At 48.9% G+C, this 25375-nt stretch overlaps 1 protein-coding gene and 1 long non-coding RNA gene across 2 annotated transcripts in view; one reads left to right on the top strand and one right to left on the bottom strand.

Annotated features, from left to right (window-relative positions):
- SEZ6L (seizure related 6 homolog like) overlaps positions 1-9864 on the top strand; it is a 93563-nt gene extending 83699 nt beyond the window's left edge. Inside the window, 4 exon segments of the mRNA XM_077761495.1 lie at positions 1138-1170; positions 2955-3069; positions 4801-4903; positions 6639-9864. Coding sequence (XP_077617621.1) covers positions 1138-1170; positions 2955-3069; positions 4801-4903; positions 6639-6668 — 281 coding nt within the window. The 3' untranslated portion in view covers positions 6669-9864.
- A 5526-nt stretch (positions 9865-15390) lies between these two features.
- LOC144229493 (uncharacterized) lies at positions 15391-16081 on the bottom strand. Its single transcript, XR_013334500.1, has 2 exons — positions 15917-16081; positions 15391-15468 (listed from the first exon to the last, which is right to left on the bottom strand). It is a non-coding gene; the product is annotated as an uncharacterized LOC144229493 (long non-coding RNA).
- Positions 16082-25375: the final 9294 nt, after the last annotated feature.

Genomic DNA, 25375 nt, shown 5'->3' with positions numbered 1-25375 from the left:
ACTCATAAGTTGGGCAGGAAGCATCTGTCCCCATCTCTCCATTTTCCTGTTACCCTAATTCCAGAGATATCTGCAGTTAGTTAGTTAGTAAGCTGGCTTTTGAACTAGTCTCTTGGCATCACATGGTAATGACGAATGTGATATGGTAATGTCCTCAGAATGTGATATGTGACATGGTAATGTCCTCAGTATGAGGACATGAGTATGGCCGGGACTTTGGTGACCTCCCCTGGCGCTCCCTTATAATCCAACTTGTTATCTAAGCCCTGCACCCTGGGGTTTTGCATCCTTGAAACCCATCCATGTGGGTGTATTTCTGTGCTCAACTAGCACGATGTCTTCACTGCCAAAGCCTAGGAATGCCAGTCCCCATCATCTTGAACTTCCAGAGAACTTGCATAAGGAATACAGGGAAATGAATGAGTTCCAGAGAGTTCTTGTCTGTGACAGTGAATGAAAATTGTTTTACAGGGAACATAAATAATAGCCAAATAAATATGGAGTAGAAGCAAAAGCAGAAAGGTTCAAATCAACACGTATCTCAAAGCAGGAAAACTGTTAGGCCTCTGGCGGGATTCTGGATCCCGGGCTTTGCCTTGAACCTCATTGTTCATCAATCTTTGACGTAAGGAACAATGAAAGAGCAGAACCATGTCATTAAAAGCAGAAGCTGGAGAAAGAAGAGCAGTCTTGAGTGTAAAGCCTGCCTCCATCCGTGCAGAAGCTGTGTGAGGTCAGAAAAGTTGCTTTACTGCTCTGAACCTCGGTTTGTTAATCTGTAAAATGGGGGTGTTGACGATGATAGCATCTGCCTAACGAGATTGTTGTAAGGGTTAAATGAGCAAATACACGTATTAGGCTCTTAGCACAATGTCTGGCGTACAGTGAGTGTTCAGTAGTTGTTCACTGTTACCGCTGTCGTCCGGGTTTCTTTCATATCTATCCCCCGCTGTCTCAGGACCCTAGGAAGGGAGTGTGTCCAGGCATTTCCACCAATTCCAGCGGCCTGAGATCAAGAAGAGCCTAGCACTACCTTCAGCAAAGCATGGCGTGGGCTTTTGCCCCTAAAGTTTTGCCTTCACTCCATGCAGCATGAATTCACTCGACATTAACCAATGCTTCCAATTTCCCTTTCAGTTAATCAAGACACCTTTGAACACGCATTAGAAGGTGAGTTCCATAATGAAAAAAAAAATCCAATAAATCAAGCTAATAACCTAAAACAAGGGCAGGTCCTTGCATATCCTCCAAATGCTTAAATAAAAAAGAAAAAAGCAGAAACCTCATCTTCACACTGCCGAAAATAATTTCAGAATAAAACATATTGTAAAAGAACCAGACCATCGAATTTGCAACCTAGGGTCCCAACTCTGACCTAAAAGGGATTTGCCACCAGTTCATGGGGTCAGAACATCTGAGGGGCCCAATGGCCTGAGAAAGTCGCAACCCTACTGTGCAACTTCTCACCCACGTGGTGCTGTTTGGGGGAATTAAATCCGGTGATGCCTCAGGCTCCAAGCTGAGAACCCCACCCCCACCCCAACCCCCCAACCCTGGCTCTGGGAGGGAAAGGTCTACCTGGGAGGTACCCTGTGGTCTGTTTTCCCCTCGATCTTTCTCTTCCCCAAATTACCTGTCCCTGTGCCCAGGTGGTAGATTCTCCTCCCATTAGGAATTCCCAGGTGAGGTTTAATCATGGCCAGCATCTGTAAAAACTACCCAGAATTTTGTTTTGGCTTTTGTTTTGTGGTTCCTTCCCTCGCAACCCCTCCCATACATAAAATATTCTGGTTTCTTTCTTTTTTTTTTTTTTTAAGTTGTAGCCAATTAAGCAGTCTTTATTATTATTTTCTGAACTACTTAGCTTTCTGACAATAAGCAATTCATGTCGAATGTGGGGCTGGGCGAATTACACGAAGTCATTAGCTGCTCCTTGCAACGAGTGACAGTGTGACGATCCGAGGAGGCAGAGCCGGGGCCCACTTGTAAGAGGAGCGTGTGTCAGTCACTCTGCAGGGAAAGAGAGGGCACCTTGTGGCGTCCGTGTCTTCTCAGGCCATCTCTTTGCTGCCTTTCAGCAGCCAATGAACCATGGAATGTCTCAGAGGCCTGGGTGGCTCAGCGATTATGAGTGCCATCGTCATGTTTGGGGCTCATGCATTTGTCGTGGGTGTTAGGATCGATTTTTCAGACTCCGGAGAGGGGCGGTTAATGGATTTTAGATTGGGGCACGGCCGAGCGCCATTGGCCGTGGCCGCGGAGCAATGGCAGAGAGAACCTGGAGCGCCAGCGTGGACAAGAGACGTGGGGTGTCCCGTCAAGCTATGCTGGGAGAATGCCCCCGGCCCCCAACAATTCCCACAGACCAGTGGGAGGTGGTGGGAGGCTCCAGGAAAGGCAGAGAGGGGGGCAGCCACGGCCTCCGAGAATCAAAGCTGGGTCTCCCCAGTTGGGGCGTCTTCGCGGGGTGCAGTACGGAGAATGGACGCGGCGGCACAGCGCCCTCTCCTGGACGGTCTCGTAGAGCGCCTCTGGAAGGCACCTGTCGGTCTGGGTGCAAGGAGCGCCCCTTTTTCCATGAATGTTAAGCGAATCTGCCTTCCCAGTTAGCACATCTGAGATGTTCTCCAGGTCTCTCCTTGAACTGGATTTTAGCCAGATTTCAGCTGCACGCAGCCGCCTCCCCTCCCCCAACACGGGCATGGTGTGACCGAGGTTTAGAAGCGTGTAACTGTCAGCAGCCTGATGACCACGCCACCCAAGGATGGGGCTGGGCTCCGTTGCAAAGAACCAGCCCCACTTCCTCCAGGCTCTGCTCTTCTCTCCTCCGGGGACGGCCCTCCAGAGGCTGAGACTCTGCGATGCGCTGGGAGGGCAGGTGCTCACCTGGGAGCCAGGTACCCACGTGGGCGGGGGGCGTGAGGCACCAGGGCTTCACCGGCTTGTGTGTTTAGTAGCAGAAGCGGCAGCAGAGACGTCGCTGGAAGGTGGAAACATGGCGCTGGCGATCTTCATTCCCGTTCTCATCATCTCCTTATTGCTGGGAGGAGCCTACATTTATATCACCAGGTAGGGTGCTCTGGGGCGGGGGTGGGGCACTGCCATCCACTCCATGACTGGCCCACTGGGGGACTGCGTCTCCACCTGTAGTTTGGGGGCAGGGGTATTTGTGTGCTTGTCGATGACATGACTCAACTCAGGTCTGGCAGAGACAGTCACACTGGGCCCCTCCTGGCCCCTCAAGGTAGGGGCACGATCCCTGACCTCAAAAAGCTATGGCTAAATGAGAGACACACGTTTTTCACACTGCCAGGCACACTGGCATCTGCTCTGTCACTCATTCATTCGTTCATTCACTCACTCAGCAACGTGACAAATCTAACACATCCCAGACATTGTCCTGGGTGTTGGGGATCGTTGAGCTTACCCGAAGTGAGGAAGGAAGATATTCAGCCATCGCTAGAATAGTCACTAATTCATCCAAATTCACAATTATTGATCACCTACTGTGTGCGGGGCAGTGTTGGGGGGTTCTAGCAACAACATCCTCGTGAACAAAGCAGAAGGAGATCTTTGATATGTGGGGCCCAGATTCTAATGGGAGAAAGATAGACAAGTATATAAGAAAAGCAAATACAGGTGGCTCTTGAACAAAATGAGGGTTAGAGCGCCGACACCCGGTGACTCAAAACTTTGCATATAACTTTCCACTCCCTGAACACTTCACTGCTATTGACCGGAAACCTTACTGATAACATAAACAGTCAATTAACACGTGTTTTATATGTTACACGTATTATATACTGTATGCTTACAATAGAGTCAGCTAGAGAAAAGAAAGTGTTATTGAGGAAATCATAAGGAAGAGAAAATGCTTAAAGTACCACACGGTATTTATGCAAAAAAATCCACATATATGTGGGCCTGTGCCATTCAAACCTGTGTTGTTCAAGGGTCAACTGTGTACATTGGAAGGTGATTAGATGCAGGGAGAAAAGAAAGCTGGGAAGGGAACAAAAGAGATCTGGGGTAGAGGAGGTGGTGGCACTTTAAAAGAAGAGTCCCCACTGAGAGATGACATTTGAGTAAGGACTTGAAAGCAGTAATGAGTCGCTTGTGCAAATATCTGGAAGAGGGGGATTCCACGCAGATGAACAATATGTGCAAAGGCCCTGAGGCAGGCGTCTGCCCAATATAAATTTTTTCTGCCCTAGTGGAGGCCACAGTTTAGTAGTGGGACAGGAGAAATACACAAATTATAACACACTGTGAGAAATACAATGAAGGACAGAGATAAGGTGTGGTAATAGAAGAACCACCTTTTTTTTTTTCCAGTTTCTTTATTTTGAGAGGGGGAGGTGCCAGGAAGGGGCAGAAGAGAGGGAGAGAGAGACTCCCAAGCAGGTTCCACGCTGTCAGCACACGGCCCAATGCGGGGCTCGATCTCACAAACCGCGAGATCATGGCCTGAGCCGAAACCAAGAGTGGGGCGCTTAACCGACTGAGCCACTTGGGTGCCCCAAAGAACCACCTTTTAAATAGGTAGTCAGAGAAGGCTGCTCTGAGGCAACACATTACATAGTAGGTGCTCAATAAATGCTCATTATTACTTTTTTCGCTCTGCATGAAACAGGAGCTTGAACCACCTTACAGGTAAAAACTAATTGAGCTTTACCCCTCCCCAGTGAGGGGAGGTAGTGAGGCTCTAGTTATCAGTGACTGGACTAGAAGTTGAGGGCAATTATGACTGTCTCCTGCTCCAGGACAAGTAATTTCTCTCTTTCGTGGTCTCTTCTCCAGATGTCGCTATTACTCCAGCCTCCGCCTGCCCCTGATGTACTCCCACCCCTACAGCCAGATCACCGTGGAAACCGAGTTTGACAACCCCATTTACGAGACAGGGGTGAGTTGGTCTCTCTTCTCCACCGCCCACCCCAGTGCCTCCCTCTTTGCTCGGCACACACTGACATCAAAGCTGAAGGTTTCATTTCCTTTCGCTCGCAATGCCTCTGCCAGAAAGGCACAGCCGCTGGTCACACCCAAGCGCGCGCGCACGCGCGCACACACACACACACACACACACACACACACACACCCCGCCCCCGTTGACCGCTATGGGGATGCCCGCTGGGAGAACCCAGCTCTCTTTGTGTGCTGATGACCAGCCTGGAAGGCTCGCTCTTTACATAATGATCACAGAAAGAAATCACCATCTTTTGGCTGCACCAAAAAAATACCCAAGGAGAGACAGTGGAGATAGGTCAGAGCCCACCAGAGGCCTGGTAGCAATGGGCCGCATCCCACATCTGGTAGAACTCCACTCTGTATTGAATGGCAATACGCAATGTACCAGCACATTTGGGTGGCAGACCTTTGCATGGGGTATCAGGGACAAGGACACAGTCATGAACCAAATAGACATGGTCTAACCATTGATGAGCTTATGGTCTTGCAAAGGAGACAGAGATCAACAGTAAGATCAATAATAATAATAATAGGTACCACGAGCCAGGCATCTTAAATATACGATCTCCCAGAATCCCTGAAACTCTTTGTGATACATTCTGCATTTATCTCTGACCAATGAGGATACTGAGGGTCAGAAAGATGCAAAAACGATTTGGCCAAGCTTGCATACAGCCAAAAGCACATCCTAGAGCCAGGATACAAATTCAAAGTGATGCCGTTAACCATTGGATTATCCCGCCTGCCGTTGAGTCTCAAACAAACAAATATGCCAATGGATGTCTTGGTTACAACAAATCATCATTTTTAGGGACCATGAAGAAAATTGGTCAAGGTGCTATGAGACCTGGCCCCGCCATGCTAGCACCTTTGCTGTGTTCTGTTGGTGAGAAGCAAATCACAGGTCCTGCCCACACTTTAGGAAAGGGGATCATGCAAGAGTGTGACCTCTCAGAGGTGGGGAGCATGGGAGTCACCTAGTCTTCCCACCCCCCCTCCCATCTACTGTGAAGCATAGACATGATGGCTTATCCGTGTTGACCCAGAAGGAATTATAGACCTCCATTAAAGCACAAGACAGGGACCTCTTCTGAGGCGAAGTCTACGACTTCTTAGATCTCCCTGCTCCTCTGCCCTGGAGGCCTGGGGTATATTACACATACTCCACGAATATTGGAGAAATTGAATGGGTTGCTACCCACATGTTTTAGACATTCTAGATATGGCACCAGTAAGAGGAGGTCATATGTTATTTTATATCCTATATACCTTGTTTCCAAATCCTAAAAGAAGGATCTAAAATGCTCATCTGCAAATGAGCATTTTAGAAACTAGATCTTATTAATACTTATTAGTATAGTGTATCAGTCACCCAGTGCTATAATAATGCTGAGTAACAAATAATTCCAAAACTCAGTTGCTCAAAGCAACAAATGCTAATTTGCTCACCAGTCTGTGGGATGGTGTTTTCAGCTTGTTGCCACTGAGTGATAATCCTGGGGCAGCCGTGCTCACTCTCACATCTGGGACCGGCCGGTTGTTGGCCGGGGTGATTCACCTCTGCCGTCCACATTCTTCACCTCCTTGCTGGGTCAAAAGACTATCAAGGCATGCTCTGCCCGTGGCTCCATCACACAAGGGTTTATGTGATATGTTGTTTCTGTCTCTTGCAGGAAACCAGGGAGTATGAGGTGTCCATTTAAGGCGAGCTGCATGTGAGAAGGGAACTCACAGATAATGACTCAGCTACAACCTCCTCAAGAGATTCATCCAGAGACCACGTGGCATTTGATTGAAACCGCAGAATGTCTTGTCCGTCTTTTCTTTAGACTCTTTATTGAAGATTTACTGGGTTTTTTTTCTTCACTGTATTTATTATATTTAAATTTGAAATAGGTGTGGTTGGAGGCAGGCAGATTTATGTGACAGCCTCAAGCCTGAGGGCAGGTAGAGGACTGGCAAAATGACCAACGTGGAGGCAGAGGGGAAAAAAGACAAAAGCAGAGGCTGGGCTTCTCCATCTGCCACACCAGGCGACGGCGGCGTCAACCTCACGCATCTTTGGGATCCATGCCCATGGTGCTTTTAGGACAAATCCAAGCCCCCAGATTAGATTGGAAAGGATATCTCTTGGCAGATTAACTCGGGTCGGACTCGAGCTTGAACAGGTCTACTCCCAACCAAATCCTGGGTTTGCTCTTCCAGTGTTCTCTGCTTCTCCAAGGTCTGGCCACGGCCCCTCCCCCTCCCCCTCCCCCGGAAGGCGGCAGAGGGGTTAACTTGAACACTCTCATTTACCACCCCGGCCTCGCTGGATGCTGGCAGAATCAAAAAATGTTTCAGGGTAGATGAGAGATCTGAAAAAGCTGCTGAAGCGTGGGGGTGACGGGGAACGTTGAGGGAGGGGATCCAGTCAATAAAAATGTTCTTTCCTTTGACAACTCGTTCAATGGTGAAAGGGAAGGTTATTTATGCTGCAAGTGCCAGAGTCCATCCATCACCTTGTTCTGCAGGCCACCCCCAAGCAGGGATAGTAGATCTGCAGGCTTTGGAGGCATGGGGAACCTCACCCACACAGTTACAAGGGCTTGTGTCCCGGGGGGGAGGTACCGCGTCCCGAAACCCAGGGATGAGTTCTGTCTGTTTTCTTGGAATACTCCAGCGCCTGAGCCCTCAACCTAGGGGAGACTTGTGTGCCTTGTTTCTCTAAAAGGTGTCAGAAGATCTTGGAATCACATATTTCAGAAGGGTCCTATGAGCAGAAACTGCCTTTCTGTTCTCCGAGGCTCTGCCCAGATGTTAGACGGCAGTGTGCGTGCTGACCGAGGAGGGGGAGGGAAACGGGAGCAGGGGATTTAAAACCACGACAGGATCCTGGTCATAGAATTCGATCCCCATGAAGGACAGGAGGAGTTTCAGGCGGGAAGGGAAACCCCTAATGCCTCATTCATCACCTGCACATCCTCAGATTTTATCTGGGTCCTTTCGCTCCAACCCAGTGGGACTAGTGAGTGTGTGGCTTTCCGGAAGATTCTCCTCTGAATACAGGTGTAAAGAAAAGGCAAGGGGTGAGGCTACATGGAAGTAACAGTATGTGCAAGGTAGGTTTGCCTCCCTGGGACCGTTTCCTCCCTAGTGATGGCCGGAGGCTCAGGGGAAGACAGCCTCCATACTTTTGGAGCCCACTTTGGCGCCCTTCCTCAGTCTCCAGAACTGTTCTATGTCAGCTGGTTTTCAAACAGAAAAGAGCTTTCTAGCCGCCATGCCATTGAGAGAATGGCTGGAGTCCATATTTTGGTAGCTTCTCTAGGCAGCTCTGGAACAGGCTAGGGCAGTTGGCTTTGACAAGACCTTCTCCTGGCCAGAAACCTAGGGGTCAGTCTCGGCGGGGAATCTGAGGCCCAATACTTTCTCCTTCTTCCAGAAAAGAATCCTGCTTAGAAGCTCCTTAAGGTATGCATTCCTGATGCTCCGGAAGAGAGATCTTCAGCCTTCCAGCCACCCAAAACCCACCCCATTTTATGCAAAACAAAAACCCAGAGGGGAATCCTTCCAGATCCACAGTTGAGCCAAGTCCTGTTTGGAGAAGGTTCAATGATGCGAATAATGCAACCGTTTTTTAAAGGGCAGAATCCAATCTTACGCTTTTATTTCTACCTGATGCTTATTCTAACCCTAACTCTGGGTCATCCGGAAGGAAGAACTCTATTAATGATATTTAATTTTAGAACATACTATGGTTACATGGAAACTAAACATTTGCCTTTCATCAAGACTGACAAAATATGAGATCCTTGTTGGCTGTTGGAGGGATAGGAAAGGTGTGGATTTTTTTTTCCAGGATATCGATGTCTTAGTTCTGTCTTAGTAGTAGAGCACATAGACCCATGTTTTAAACATTTATTTTCACCTAAAGATGGATTGTGTGAGCTTGACAATGTACAGTGTGGTTGAGAAGACAGGTTGGTGTCTGTTTTTCTTTTTAGAATATCTGAGTGTGTATTTGTAATATGTAAAGGTAAAAAAAAATGACAATAGTGCCAAAAAATGTACGGTGCATTTCATTTCGGCTCACACATGTCTGTTTTTATAAGATCAATGTTAAAACCCATTGGGATTCAATATTTTTGAACAGGATACAATCTTGAGCAACTTGAGAACCCACTGGACCTTCCTACAAGCCACCCTTTGTTTTCAAAGCAGTGGGGAAATACGTTTACAGAGATTCGAGCTTCAAAGAACGCATGTGATGGTGTGTATATTACATGCTAATTCCTATAAGCTGTAACTATCAGCTGCTGCCCTGTGCTTTAAACACGCACATACTCTCGACCCCCTTTGGCTTGGAGCTCATCTTTTTGCTTTTTTGGGGCGAGTAGGTGGGGAGGAGTAGAATTATTTAGCCAGCGTTAAGTATTCTGGTCACTACTTGAGGGCCATCCTTACTTCGTTCCACAGACATGCTTTAAATATGGCCTTTTGAAGCCAGCTCCTTGGAAAGCCTTCGCAGCCTCAGGCTAATAGCTTTGAGAACTGCCCAACTGCCCAGCAGGAAGCCAAGTGGCTACATCATCTGGAATGGAAGTGACTTGGTCATTGTACGGGTAGATTTAGGCTGAGTGTGAGCCTCGGGCAAAAAAAATGACCTTTCTTTGGAGCAAATCCAAAGGGTATGACTTTCCTATGCCCTTGAGTCGTCATGGGGGTGGGGGTCATTCGAGGTCAGAGATGACGGAGTTGTCCAGCACCCTCCAAGGTAGGCTTTCTCCTGGGACATTTTCATTTTCATTTTATCCCCAAACGGAAGAAAAAGCAAAACCAACTTTCTAAGCTAGAATAATGAAATCAAGTCATTTTCCACTTTGTATATATTGATGCTAATAAAACAAATGAAAAAGAGGCAAATCGATGAGGTTTTTGTGACGAAAACACTCCANGATTGGGGGATCACCTGTGGACACTTTGATTGACAAGACAGGCTGCCGACTTGGGAATGGTTCAGAAAACATCGGGGGAATGTTCAGAACAAGACAGGACAGTGCCAGCATCACACATATTCAGCTCGGGCTCTGTCACGACGAAACAGCAGGGACAGGAGGCGTAAACAACACGGGGTCATGTCTCACCGTTCTGGGGCTGATAGTCCAAATTCCTGGTGCTGGCCGATCCAGCTCCTGGTGAGTCCTCCTTGCCTGCAGATAACCTTCTCTTTGTCTTCTCCTTACAAAGCCACACTCCTGCGAGATTAGGGCTCCACCCTTATGACTCCATTTATCCTTCATTATCCACCTAAATACAGTCACGTTGGGGATTAGGACTTGAACATACTTATTGGGGGCGGGACACAATTCAGCCCATCATTCCACCCCTGGCTCCCCAATATTCACATCCTCTTAGTCGAAATATATTCATTCCATCCTAACACCCCCAAAGTCTTAACCCATTCCAGCATCAGCTGTAAAATCTAGAGCCCAAAGTCTCACCTAAATATTGAAATCAGGTATGGATCACCCTGGGGCAAATTCCCCTCTACCAGTGAAGCTATAAAACTAAAGAAATCATGGGCCGCCTGGGTGGCTCAGTTGGTTAACCATCCCACTTCGGCTCAGGTCATGATCTCCTGGTCCGTGGGTTCGAGCCCCTCATCAGGATCTGTGCTGACAGCTCAGAGCCTGGAGCCTGCTTCAGAATCTCCCTCTCCCTGCCCCTCCCTCTCTCACACCATGTCTCTCTTCTCTCTCTCAAAATAAATAAGCACTAAAAAAATATTTTAACTAAACAAATTCTGTCCTTCCATACAATGGTGAGACAGGCATAGGATTGACATCGCCATTCTGAAAAGGATTCAGAAGGAAGAAAGGGGTGACTGACGGATCCCAAGTAAATCCAAAGCCTAGCAAAGCAAATGCCATTCGATTTTAAGGTTTGAGAATAATCTTCTTTGGTCCAGTGATCTGCATAATGGGTCCATTGGGGTGATAGCATTACCCCCAAGCCTTCAGGGGGTGGGGGCAGTCCCATCCACTCAGCTCTCTACAGCGGTGGCCTCATTCCTGAGGCCCTGGGTAGGGTCATTCTGGCAGAAAAACCAAAGACACAGCCTCACCCTGTAAAACCAATGGGGAAATGGCCTTGTCCCCTGGACCAGGGGTGAGAGGGTCCTTGTCTCCTCTCCTGGAAGAACAGCACACCTTAACAGCTGAGTAGCTGTGTGGTCAGATCCTGTAGAGCCCAAGAAATAACACAGCCCTTCCTTCACTCCATCCAATTTTCTGTCACCCCTTTGGTTCAAACGGTCAATGTCTTTACACATATGATCCCATCTGCATTCCTGGCTTCTGCAGAGATGACCAGTTAAATTGAGTCCCACCTAAAATCTCTTCAACATACCTTTACCGTTCTCTTCTGGTCAAGCTTTCTCATTTTTTGCAACATGGAGAGGCTGAGAATCCTGCACCCTTTTGCTTAACAAAGTCTTCAATCCATCTCTCTCTTTTTGCGTTTTGCTGTAAGACGTCGGGAAGAATCAAGCCATTCCTCCAGTGCTTTCCTTTGAAATCTCCCCAGCTAAATATCAATCTCATTGCTTCCAAGGTCTACCTTCAGATAAAGTGCTAGAACACAGTTCAGCCAAGCTCTGTCGCACTTTATCCCAATGGTTACCTTTCTTCCATGTTCCTCGATTCCACCTGAGACCTCATGAGAATGGCATTGGGGGTCCACTTCTTTTCCACTAACATTGTATTCACGGCAATGTAGGCTTTCACCAGCTTGCATCTCAAAACCCCTCCAGCCCCTACCCGTTACTCAGTTCCAAAGCTACTTCCACATTTGTTTTCCATTTTTACTCATAAAGTAGAAAGGTCCTGGTGGGAAATAAACTAACAGAGCCCAAAGAAGACAATTTGACCAAAATCTGAGTCCAAAATTGCTTTCCCTGAATCCTTCAAGTTCAATTTGCTCTCCAGTGACTGAGCAGAGGATTCAAGGGGTGAGGAATAAGGGAAGGAAGAAGATTCTATCCACTGACAGTCTTTCCTCTGACCCAAAATGCCACAAAATACCAAACACCAAAAAAAAAAAAGAGTGGAAAATTCAACTGTTCTGTACCTATATTGGTTGTGAAATAGAGATCAGGAAAAACAGGTTCAAATCTCCATCTAGAGCCTGGTGATGACAAACTCCCACAAGTGGGTCAGAATCCTGCTGATTTATTTAAAAAATCAGCTCTTGGGGCTCCTGGGTGGCTTCGTCGGTTGAGTGACTCTTGATTTTGGCTCAGGCCATGATAGGATCGAGCCCCACATCAGGCTGTATGCTGAGTGTGGAGCCGGCTCAGGATTCTCTCTCTCTCTCTCCCTCTGCCCCTCTCCCCTGCTCAGTTGCTCTCTCTCTCTCTCAAATAAAAAATAAATAAAAACAAAATATAAGGCTGCATTTGGCATGGGTGACACATAAGAATCCCAAGAAGCTTGGGGTGCCTGGGTGGCTCAGTTGTTGAGCGTCCGACTTCGGCTCAGGTCATGATCTCTCATTCCTGGGTCTGAACCCCGTGGGGCTGTGTGCTGACAGCTCAGAGCTTGGGGCCTGCTTCAGATTCTGTCTCCTCTCCCCCTGCCCCTCCCCTGTCTCTCTCTGTCTCTCAACAATAAATAAATGTTTAAAAAAAATTTTTTAATAAAAAATTAAATAATAAAAGAATTCCAAGAAGCTCCAGCCCCAAAGGCAGTTGGCGTCCATCCGCCAATCCCCCCTAGGACCTTCCTGGACCTCAGGGGTCAGGCCGAAGGCGGGGAGCAGGGCAGGAGAGCCGCGGGCAATCCCTCTGTGCCCAAGAAGGCAGTCCCTGCAGGCTGAAATCTGCGCGATCCCACGTGGCCTTCAGAAGAACTTCCTCCTAAGGATCCAAATGCGCTCCAGATGCTCCGGTCACTCTTCTCAAGTCACCCTGTCTGTCGTCCGTTCAGTTGAACTGCCGATGCCTCCCAGGCAGAGGGTTTGTGCAAACGGAAGCCCCAGAGAGGTATGACGATAGGGGTCGTATTTAACACGCAGGGGAGACTCTCCATTAGAATCTGATGGATTCGGTGCTCCCGTCTACCGTAGTCTCACAGTACAAGTGTCCTCATTTGAGTCAATTCACCAGTCCACCATTTTGCATGCGCTAGAGACACCTTTGGAACTTGCCAGGCCTTTCCTGTTTGCGGAGAACTGTATTAACATACCAAGGACACACCGTGGGTGATGAGAGGGGGAGAGAGCGCCCCCTGTCTGCGGGAGGCAGTGNCCCCCCGCCCTCCCCCCTGTCCATGAAATGAGAACGACGACGGGGTTGCTGCGCTGCGTCCAGTGAGTTGCTACAGACGAAGGGCTCGGATCGGCGCCTGCGCGGAAGCGCTCTGCAAGCGTCTGCTCCTAGTGACGGGCTTGTGGCGGCCGATGGGCTCAGTCTTTGCTGCGGCCAGTCCCGGGCCAGGGGCTGGGGCTGCCGTGGGGGCTGTGACATGGCCCTCGCCCGCCTGCATCTTCTAATCTCGGGGGAAGGCAGGCCCGAATCTACGAAACGCACAGAGTAATACACGAACACGGATACGCCAGGTGGCGGCATGGCTGGGGCGAGCGGGCGAGCGGGGGATTTTCCACTGGGGTCTGAAGGGTGGGTAGCGTGCTGGGGAAAGTTGTGGGCCGGAGGGAGCACGTGGAGCGAGGACGACGGGAGCTCTGTGGCTGGAGCTGTGCAGTTGCGGCGGGCGGGGGGGGGCTGCGCCAGACCTCCAAGGGCTGCCTCCGGGAGACCCAGCTGGACTTCCATGTTTAGTGCTCCCTCTGGTGGCCACCTAGGGAATCCACTCCAAGGTTTGGGTAATTCTCAAGGATTGGGGGGCCGTTTATCCCAGGGACATCGGAGAGGGGGCGCATGGGGAAGCATCCGGGTGGTTACCATTTTCCATTATAAAACAGAGGGTGGGCTTCTGAAAGGTCCCCTGGAGAAAAGCTCCTTGGGGGTTGGGGGTGGGGGCAGGGCTGTCACTCAATCAGTTCTGGAATGGAGATTCCCAGGAAGGAAAGGCAAGGTGAAGAAAGGTCTGAGTGCATCCAGGGCGACTTCAGAACCAAGGTCCTGTTTCCCAGGACTGATTGCTCTATCAGTTGAGAACAACAGTGGGGACACAGAGCCTCCCTTGAGATCAGAACCCACCCTCACTAGGAGAGACGCTTCAGACACACAGCAGGACAGACCGCCCCGGGGCCAACAGGCAGAGCCATAAAGAACTGACCAAGGGAATCCTTGAAGGATAATTCAGTAACAATAATTAATACTAATAGTAAACAGCAATAATAGTATCTGGGCTTTGCTGTCTGCTCCCTAGTTCCTCTTGTTTTGTTTTCTACATTTTAAATACATGTTTCCTTTTAGAATAGTTGAAGAATGTCCTAGGTACTCGATGCACTGTAGTATGCCACTCATTCCTGTGAGTAAAGATACTATTACTACTCTCCTCTCACAGACGAGGTATCTGAGGCTCAGAGAGGTCGTCCCTCGCCCGGGTCCACACCACTGGTACACGAGGAGATGGGGCCCCGGAGGTGTGGCTCCTGCTCGAGGTCCAGGGTAGGAAGGAAGGGAGGCCAGCTCCTCCCAGGGCACCCAGGACCACAGCGGCTCCCTTACCCCACGGACACCCTGAGAACAGGGACCTGGGAGGAGTTTATTTGAATTATGGTTCGATCCACGATTAACAGCTTCTCAGGATAAGGAGCCCAGATGGAAGGGAGACTTGCTACTGCGGAGCGCCCCAGGATGGGACCCCTACATCCAAAAAGGGAGAGATGTTGCTGACTGTCCTACATATGACAGAATGTTGGGTCAGACATTAAAACGTACCCATCCAATATCTACTCCACTGCTCTTTGCTAACAGAACCCTGATTTTGTTCAGAGCCACAGTGAACCCATCCTCAACCAATGGGTCATGGCTGGTTTCAATTAGGATCATTCTGTTGCCCATTTTCCCATCCTCCTTTGCTGCTAGGATCGATCCTCTGGTCCCTTTTGATCAATGAGCCTTGGCAGAAGTTGGCTTGGCATATGTGTGTGCACGCATGCATGTGCACGTGTGTGTGCACGCGCGCATGTGTGTGTGTGAGGCCGGGAAGGCTCTAAGATACCGCTTTCCTGGTAGAAGGAGACAGACATACTGGCTACAGCACCAACCCCCCCCACACACACACACACACCGTTCCTCACACCTTGAACCCAGTCATGACGCTAGTGCCCCAATGGAAATGCCCCACAGGAGAAGGAAAGCAACACAGTGAGAATGGGGGGCGGGGAGGGGGGGTAGAGAGCCCTGGGCCTCTGGCAGATTTCCAACATCATCCTACCGGACCCGAGCACACAACATAACTCATGAAATCAGCTCCATAAATTGTGAAATGTAAGTGATGGTTGTTCACGTTCTGCAACAGCATAAACAGAGAAGATAGTTCATCAGAGTGGAACCTAAAAACAAAGAGAAGGCATGAATGTCATTTTCTGGAAAGTTCTACCACTTTTTCAGATCTTGTGTCCTACCAATCTCCCTTCCCAAGTTTCTCACCCTTCCTCCACCTCCTCCTCCTCCACTTCGTCCTCTTCCTCTCTCTCTTTCTCTCTCTCTCTCTCTCTCTCTCTCTCCCTCTCTCTCTTTCCCTCCATGTTATGACTGTGTCCAAGACTTACTAATCCTCTGTACTAAAAAACAGCATTGGACAGAAAAACTGGTTTCAACATGAATTCCATGGCTTCAAAGTTTTAAAGACCTACTTTTCATCTCCTTTACATTTCCAGGAGTATAAGTTTTTATTTGCACTAAACTGAGAAATTCCCGTTCTGAAACGATGCTGTTACCACTGCTTGCAATAGTGTTGTTGGTATGCAGTAGGCGCCCAAGCATTTGCCAAGGAACTACCTTCAACTAACAGAGAAGCTCAGTGTGTGGCGAGTGTGCGCGGCGTGCTGGGTCTCTTTAAACCACCAGATGGCAGCCTCAGCATGGCTTATTCCACGGCTTCTGGCTTCGTAAAGATGCAGTCACACTTGACTCACTCAAAAGGTTTATTTTCTTTGGACAGAATCACCTGGTGAAACGGATGGTTTCTGATATAATAGAACTCAGTTTCAAAAATGAGTGGGCTGCCCTTCATCCCAGCCAGAGAAAGAGAAACTAACATCACTGCTAACCTCATCCTTGGCCATAAAAAGAAAACAAAAACAAAAACAAAGAAAAACAGGCCAAGTATGTTACAGGCTTGCCTTGGAGCCAGGGCTCATATAGCATCTCCCTATCTCTCCCACAGAAGATTTTATTTTAGTTTTAATTTTTTAAATGTTTTTTATTTATTTCAGAGAGAGAGAGAGAGAGAGAGAGAATGTGAGCAGGGGAGGGTCAGAGGGAGAGGGAGATACAGAATCCAAAACAGGCTCCAGGCTCTGAGCTGGCTGTCAGCACAGGGCCTGACGCAGGGTTCGAACCCACAAACCATGAGATTATGACCTGAGCCGAAGTCGGATGCTTGACCGACTGAGCCACCCAGGCGCCCTGAAGATTTTATTTTTAGATCTATTTATTTTGAGTGGGGAGGGGCAGAGAGAGAGAAAGGGAGAGAGAGAATCCCAAGCAGATAGTGGCAGAGCCCAACGCCAGGCTGGAACTCACGAATCGTGAGATCATGACCTGAGCCAAACTCAAGAGTCGGATGTTTAACTGACTTGAGCCACCTAGGTGCCCCCAAAAGATTTTAAAAGACTCTAAATTGTACTAACGTTCTCTCAAGGGGACTGGGTGGGAGGCATAGCCCAAGAAAACCTCTTTAAAATCCTCTCTGCCCATTTCTGTCCCAATGGTCTCACGTTGCTAGGGGCGTGTTCATCTCTGCTCCCTCCCTAAACTTCAGGACATTCCCAGTACCAGAGCTGTGGTCCCCTGTCCCCTACCCACCCCCTCTACCCTGACATCTTCCTTTCTTCCACATAGGGTTACTGCATTTAGAACACAAAAGGCAGGGCACCCCGTTACATCTGAAACTCCGAGTTTAAAAAAACACACGAATCTCTGGTCTAATTATGTTCTGACTCTATGGGCACCTTATCATTGGGCCAAAGATTGCATAATTAGTTCATAGACGATCCCATGACCCAAGCTAGACCACTGTGAAAGTACAATATTTGGGACAAACTTACGCTAAAACATATTCCTCCTGGGGCGCCTGGGTGGCTCAGTGGGTTGAGCGTCTGTCTTTTGGTTTCTGCTCACATTTGTGAGTTTGAGCTCTGCATCGGGCTCTGCGCTGACAGCACAGAGCCTGCTTGGAATTCTCTCTCTCCTTCTCTCTCTGCCCCTCCCCCCTCTCAAAAAAAATAAACTTTAAAAACTAAAATAAAAATAAAATGTGTTCCTTCTTTATGTAAAATCCAAATTTAACTGGGCATTTCAGCTACCAACTCTACCTCCTTCTTATATAAAAGCAATGTGTGCCTTTTCACTCCCCAATTCCCCAACCTGCTGGATCTTCCTTGCTCCTCAGCCTTTCTAGAAGACAGGGTTAGAGGGAAGGGTAGGGTTTAGCCTTCTTCTAGGTTGCTCACAGATGCTATATATACATTTCCCTTGTAACATTGTTGCCTTGTTGCAGGTGAAGAATATGCATGTATATACTCGGACTTGCAGACTGTAACAATTCCCACCCCACAAGGAGCTAGTAAGCAAGTTAATAACCTTTCTCAAGCCCTCTGAGGTCCACAGCCTTGAAACATTCACCTTTACTATTTAGAGGTTACTATTTAGAGGGTAGCCTTCCACACCATACCCTTTGCTCATAAAAACGCACAAAGGAGATTTTGTTTTCCTCAAAAAAAATCATTAATCACCTTGCTTCCCACCTCCCCCCCCCAACTTAATATATCTATCTGTATTTCTGCCTCCCTCCCTATATTTGTATCTCTATCTCCGTATCTATGTATATCTATCTCCATATATCTCAATCCCTATTTATATCTGTATCTCTAGAGAGAGAGGGAGAGGACATATCTCTTTCAGACATCTCGAAGGTCATTCCACAAAGCTCCAAGTCACTTTTTCTAAAGCTGAATGGCCCACCGTGCGCTGCATCACACTTTAATCCATTTATCCCACGGAAATACAAGGCACCACGGGAAGGATTTTTGTGCAAGATAGTTTACCGCAGTGGAGTTTGTTGTGACAAAAAGCTAAAAAGAATATAGGACAATTGGTAGGAAACCTTCATGCTTATTTATCTCAAAAGGCTTTATTTACCACGGGCTCTGGAATTCCTCTCTTCTTAGTANAGACTTCTTCTACCTGCACATCTTTACAATGGATATTTAAAGCCTCACTCTGCCTCCCCAGTTCCACCCCTCTCCCTCCTACGGTCCCTCCTTCCTGACTTTCAATTACTTTCTACTGGAGAATTCTCGAATTCTCGGAGAGGTTTATGTAATTACAGTGATTTCACCGGGGGGCGGGGAGGGGGGCACCTGGCTGGCTCAGTCGGTGGAGCACGCGACTCTTGGCCTCGGGGTTGTGAGTTCAAGCCCCACGTTGGGGCGTGGAGCCTACTTAAATAAATAAAAATAAAACGATTTCCCCAAGTTAGGATGAAAGAGCTGGGACTTTTATGCTGATACCAGAGCCAAGCGATTGTACGTCTCTTCAGGAAGACTGGTCCGTTTTGGCTTCGACCCCAACATTTTCCAAAATGAGGGCCCTTTGCTCACGTCAGCCGCTCCACAGGCTGGTTGTGATGGAAATCCAGTCTCCCTTCTCTGGGTGACCGTGTCCCAGTTTTCTTTTGGGACACCAGCAAGGGAGGGGCTCTCTCTCAGTCCCTGGGCTTGGATGGAAGGCCCTGCTTTCGGACACTATGACTACCTGGCCACAGTCTGGCCAATCAGATTCCAGGATTAGCTCAGGGATGGTCACGTGAGCCAGGCTGGGCCAATGGGAAGATGGCCCACTCTCCGGGAGTTCCCAGGAGGCTAGGAAGGGTGCCTGGACGTGCCCAGAAGCCACCTTGCTGCTGAGACTAAGAATATAAATGAGAAATAAGAGTAAGAAAACCGAACCCATGGACTGTGAGATCATGAGCTAGGCCCAAGTTGGACGCCTAACCGACGTCTGAGACGCCCCTAAGCATCTGAGTCTTGATCTCAGCTCCGTTCTTGAAATCAAGGTCATGAGTTTAAGCTCCTCCTTTGGCTCCACGCTGGGCATAAAGCCTACTTTAAAAAAAAAAGAAAAAAAAGAATCTCTTCATAGTCACAACACATTTACATAAATCTGAAAATTGCAATATTTATGTGATGTACAGACAATTCCATTTCTAGCAATAACTCTGACACTCCTAAGGGTTCAAGACCCACGGGTATGAATTCAATATTCTATGTCAGAGAGATATTCCTGAAAGCAGCCCTCAGCCAATGAGGGTTGGTGTTGGGGATCAATGCTGGGGAAATTTCCCCCAACTTTCACTTCCTTTGGGAAAGACAACTGTTTTTTTTAATGTTTATTTATTTTTGAAAAAGAGGAAGAGATAGAGCACAGGGGAGGGTCAGAGAGAGAGGGAGACGCAGAATCTGAAGCAGGCTCCAGGCTCTGAGTTGTCAGCACAGAGGCCGATGCGGGACTCGAACCCATGACCTGTGAGATCACGACCTGAGCCGGAGCTCGACGCTCAACCGACTGAGCCACCCAGGTGCCCTGGGGAAGGACAATTCTTGGCCCAAGGTCTCTTTCTGGAGAGCCCCAACAGGGAAAACTACATCCCAGTTCAGGAGTACCAGAGCCCATCTATAGCCCCAGACTAAGAACCCCTTTTCTAGATGACTCCACATGCCCATCTAGATGACTGATGAACAGCCTGATGTGGTATGTTAGTGCCCTGCTTCGAAAAAAGCAAACCAAATTTATAAAGCCGTGTGACTCCTGGCACCTGATGCTCTAATTGCTCATCGGATGCTGAACATTCGCCCATGTCCCTGGGGCACAGGCGGGCTTGCTCTGGGTGGCCATGATTTATCGTTTCCTGCTAATTCTGCCCATCCCCTCAATGCGCAAAACCTCCTATATTTATGTGGAAACTGCCTTCTTACTATTTCAATTCAACTGCTCTGCCTGCTCACTAGAAGGTGTCCTGAAGCAGAAGCTTCTTCCCAACCCACTGAGCCTTGCTTTTTGTCTCCTGTCCCGTTTAGAAGAGGGACAGCAACAGGAATGGCCTCGGTGGTAAACAGCAAGGGTTCAAGGCAGGCAGACCTGGCCCTACCACTTAATAGCCTTGGGACTTTGGCCAGTGGCCTCAGTTTCTTCATCTGTAAAATGGGGCTGGTATAACTACTATGTCTGCTCGAATGAATGAAATCAACAGAGAAGCGCCACCTATGTCAGTGCCTCTCACCATCACAGAGGACCTAGGGTCCCACCTCTCTGGCTCACTGTGCAGTATCTAAGTAAGAGGGGTCGGTGCCTTGTGCTTGGAAGACCCCCCCACATTTGGTTTAATACTCTGCCTTAGCCGTCCTGACATTTTTAATAATTTTTTAACAAAGGCACCTGTTTTTTTGTTTTGCCCCACAAATGATGTGCCCAAATCCAGCTGTAGGTTTCCCCCAGGGTCTTCCCCAAATCACGTCCTATGAAAAAGCATTGAGGGCCTAGGAGAGGGGTCTACTTTGGGGCAGAACCTGGTGGGTGGAAAGCTGCCAAGAACCAGATCTATAAACTTCCAACTCAGCCTGGATACTACGCTAGGGCCCTGGGTTTGCAAAGGCATGGAATAGTCGTGGACTTGGCCCTCAGCCTGCAAAGGAGAAAAATGCAGGAGAGAGAAACAGGGTGTGCCAGGCCTGGCTGCCTGAATCAGACCCCTCCCTCTTCCTCCCTGCCTCCTTTCTCTCTTCCTTTTGCCTTTTGCTCCCCGCTCCCCGCCTCTTCTCACATTCTCCCCCACCTTTTTCCTCCTCTGTTTTCTCAGATCTCTTTTCTTTCCCTTTATTTTTTTTAAGTTTATGTATTCATTTTGAGAGAGAACAGAGACAGCGCAAGCGGGGTGGGGCAGAGAGAGAAGGTGAGAGAGAGAATCCCAAGGAGTCTCTACTCTGCCAGCTGGGGAGCCCGACCCGGGGCTCAAACCCATGAACCTGGAGATCATGACCTGAGCCGAAACCAAGAGTCGGATGTTTAACTGACTGAGCCACCCAGGCGCCCCTCTTGTCTTGCCCTTTAAAATCAACAAATACTTTAATCCCAACTCTGTGTTCAGTGTGGAGTTAGGCACAATTATCCGCGTGTCTCTCTCCTCACCACCTGAAATTTCTTTCCGGTTCATTTGGGTTCTGTTTTTTATTCTTTCTTGGCCTTGCTTTTCTGTCTTCTCTCTCCCTCCTTCTGATTCTCTCTCTCTCTCGATCTCTTTCTGTGTCTCTCCCTGCCTCTTGCTGTGTGTTTCTCTGTCTCCTTTCTTGTTCTCTCTCCTCCCTGTTCCTGTGTCTCTGTTTCCCTCTGCCTCTGTCTCTCTCTCTCTGTCCCTCTTGTGGTCTCTGTCTGTGCTCCACCCCTGACGGGAGCACTCCCACCCCAGCTCCCGCTCCCAGGGACTCAGCTGTCAGGCTGCTCACACTGTGAGCTGCCTTGAAACCCACCAGCGCATGTTCTTGAGGCTGGATTTTTCTGCCGTCCACCTGGGTTAGAAAAATCTTTTGACCTTTGAGATTCCCATACAAAGAACTAAGTACCACCCGGGAACGGGCAGCCCCTGCAACAAAAGCCTCCTTCCTAGGCTTTGTGTTTTCAAATGAAAAGCACAGCCCTGGTGGCGTGTGGGCAGACCTCAGGGTCCCCCACAGGTTCCCCTCCCACTGTAACCCCCCAGGGGAGAAGAGCTGGTGACAATTTTGTTTTCTGGAGTCAACAAGTGCAGCAGATGTGCCCAGCAGAGGCCTCTTAATCCCGCTGAGTCATTTGCCACAAATCCCTCATGTCACAATTTCGCTGTGAGCTTGAGAGAGTGACAAGAGGGGCACAGAGGGGAAACAGGACAAGGCTGTGAAAAGATCCTGGGGGGGTGTTAAGAACACAGCAAGGCAGCCAGAGATCGCAGGGTTCAAGGCCGTCCATCTAAGCAAGGGCTGGATAACCTTGGGCAGGATGAGTGCCAGCCGTCACGCTGTGCCTGCTGCAGGGATAATCTGGTCCAATCCTCCCAGCAACCCTGAAAATAACCACCCAGTCTAGAAAGGGAAGCTGAGGCCCACCTCAGTCCCCAAGGGAATGTCTCATCCATCACAGACCGGCCTCTGAGAACTGCCTCACCGCCTCTTCTGCGGAATGGTGTCCACACGGCCCTTGCAAAGTCAGGGAACCCGGAAGACCCTGGTGGTCAGGAAACTGGTACGCGAGTATAGAGCACGTCTTTGGGGGAGGCCGGGTCTGTCTCACAAGCTCCCAGAGCTCCAGCCAGCGGCCTCCTGGAGAGTGTTCTGGGCCGCTAGAGAAGAGGCGACCGTGCGTAGAGAGTCCGCAACTCTCTTCTGGAAGCCCAGCCAACCCCTCAGACAGGCTGTCCTCCAGGGAGGGCAAGATGGCCAGCCATCTAAGACGTTTTCTCTTTCCGCAGTTGAACGTGTCTGAAATCAGGGCATAGCTTACAAATGATGCCCTTTCGTAATTACTTGGCAGTCTTTTCTTTAGGGCGCGTCAAAGGACAGCGAGTCCTACAATCTGAGGTGGAGCTTTCTACTCCCAGGAGCGAAGGGAGCCCAGGGGCTGGCGCTCACTGGCCCGACCTGGATCAAGTGCCTCGCCCTGGCCAATCGCTGCAGCTCTGGGTGCAGTCCCTTCCTCAGGTGCCTCTCTGGGGTTAAGGACTGGGGCCAGCGTCACCTAAGCAGGTGGAAGGGCTGCTTTCTGGGAGGAAAATCAGGAGAAAACGCTGTGGACTCTGTGAACTCTAGGTGGCCAGAAACAATTGGTGCCTACGCTGCACAGGGTCATTGTGAGATTGGGCGAGACTATGTGCGTGAGCCCACGGGCCCTAGTAAGTGCCCATACTCTAATCTGGTGTTATTATTAAAGATGCTAAGTTGACACGTTTCGCCAGACCCTATTCAGGCCTCTAGATAAAATCCAGGAGCACCTGGGTGGCTCAGTCGGTTGAGCGTCCAACTTCAGCTCAGGTCATGATCTCACAGTTCCCGAGTTCAAGCCCCACGTCGGGCTCTCTGCTGTCAGCACAGAACCCACTTCAGATCCTCTCTCTCCCACCTTCTCTGCCCCTTCCCCACTTGCTCTCTCTCTCTCTCTCTCTCAAAAATAATAAACAAACAAAACCTTCCAGTTTGCAGAAAATTCCCAAGACAGAAGAGCAAGTTCAATGACACCACCAGGAGCTACTCAGACAAATGAAAGGTGTTGAATCTGAATGGATGGCATATAGGTGTTCTGTGGGGTTTTTTTCTTTTTACATTCTTTCAGTGTGTTTGGAATTTTTCAAAATACAAAAGCTGGTGGGAACAAGCACATGAAAAAGATATTTAATGAGATGCTACTTCAGTCCTGCTGGGATAGACACAATTTTTAAAACCCAGGGAATAGTGAGTGTCGAGAAGGATGTGGAGACACTGGAAGCCTCATCTAGCCAATGTGGAAACAACCGGGCAATTCTATGAATGAGTAAATAATGAAGTATGCGATGTAGTAATTCCACTTCTAGGTATACACCCAGATGAGTTAAAAACAGGAACTTACAGGCACCTGGGTGGCTCAGTCGGTTAAACGTCCAGGTTCGGTTCAGGTCATGATCTCACAGTTTGTGAGTGCGAGCCCCACATCAGGCTCTGTGCTGACAGCTCAGAGCCCACTTTGGATTCTGTCTCCCTTTCTCTACCCCTCCCCCACCTCTCTCTGTCAACAGTGAATAAACATTGAAAAAAAATACAGGAACTTTAACAGATACTTGTACGTGAATGTTCATAACAGTATTATTTACAATAGCCAAAAGGTGGAAACAACCCAAATGTCCACCGATAGATAAGTGACTGCATACATTTTTACATCCAAAGAACGGAATATTACCCGGCCATAAAAAAGGAATGAGGTGCTAACACAGGCTACAGTGTGGATGAAGCTAGAAAACATTAGCCTGAGTGAAAGAAGCCAGGCACAAAAGATGCCATGTTATATTATTCCAACAGTGGAAGTATCTAGAATTGGCAAATCCATGGAGACAGGAAGCAGACTGGTGGTTTCCAGAGGCCAAGGGAGGAAGAGGAAGAGTAACTGCTTAGCGGGTATGAGGTTTTCTTTTGGGGAGATGAAAATGGCTTGGACTTCAGCCATTTCACAACACTGTGACTGTATTAAATGCCACCGAATTGCTCACTTTCAAATGGCCAAGTTTATGTTAGTGTGTGAATTTCACACCAATACAAAAAAATGGTGGGAAAATAAGATAAAAATAAATATATCAAAAGCCCGCACAGGACATATCCACAGGTAAGTAGTGAAATGAGGCAGGGAACGAGAGGCAGTCAGCAAAAAGTGCAGCGAACAAGTGTGTACCTTGCTTCATGGCGTTCTTTTCCACCTGGGACCCCTGGGAGCCAGGGTGGACACACACCTTAGTCTCTGCATCCCAAACAGGGAGAGAGCAGAGGTAATCGCTCTTCACTTCCCATCAGTCACTGGGGGAGGGCCGCTCTCAGAGGGTGTAATTCCCTGACACTGCTGGCCCATCACCTGTGCCAACAGACGGGGCTGTCCGGAGCAATCCCTGGGGAAAGGAACACAGGTGCAGAGAAATGGTAAGGGCCGTTGAGGACATGCGGCATCTCCTGCAGATTCTAAGACGAGAGCGTATGACAAGACAAACGAAGGTCTTTCTTCCCTGCCCAGATGGCTGGTAAAATCCAGACCAAAGAAATAGAAGTGTCTCCATTTGCATTTGTGAGAGTAACAGCCCCGTCTCCAGCCCACCCGTGGTTGGACTTTCGCAGGTGGGCCGTACACCTGCTGGGAATGTCTCCCAAAATCTAGCGGGACCTCAGGGGTTGTGAGAAATGTATGCCCCTCTCACGCCCTCACACACCATTACGTGAAACTCATGAATTCTTAAAGAACTAACGCAACCCAAAGCTCCCTAGCAAGACAAAGCTAGGGCCCCTGGGAATGAATTCCACACGGAAGGAAATGCCAGCCAATGGGCACGTAACCTCCCCTTGCCGAGCTGGCCGGTCCCAGCGCTGCGATCACACGTTCTCAGGCAGCAGCCACTGCACCTGTTCTGCTGGTGGCTTCAAAGTAGGAGGGCTGAAGACAAGTGTGAGTGGGAGTGACTTGGTGAGGTAGAGCGGAACC

Source organism: Crocuta crocuta, unplaced genomic scaffold (genome assembly GCF_008692635.1).
Source record: "Crocuta crocuta isolate KB4526 unplaced genomic scaffold, BGI_CrCroc_1.0 scaffold348, whole genome shotgun sequence".
Classification (NCBI taxonomy): Eukaryota; Metazoa; Chordata; class Mammalia; order Carnivora; family Hyaenidae; genus Crocuta; species Crocuta crocuta.
Note: the sequence above shows the minus strand (reverse complement) of the source record. Positions and strands in the feature narration are given on the sequence as shown.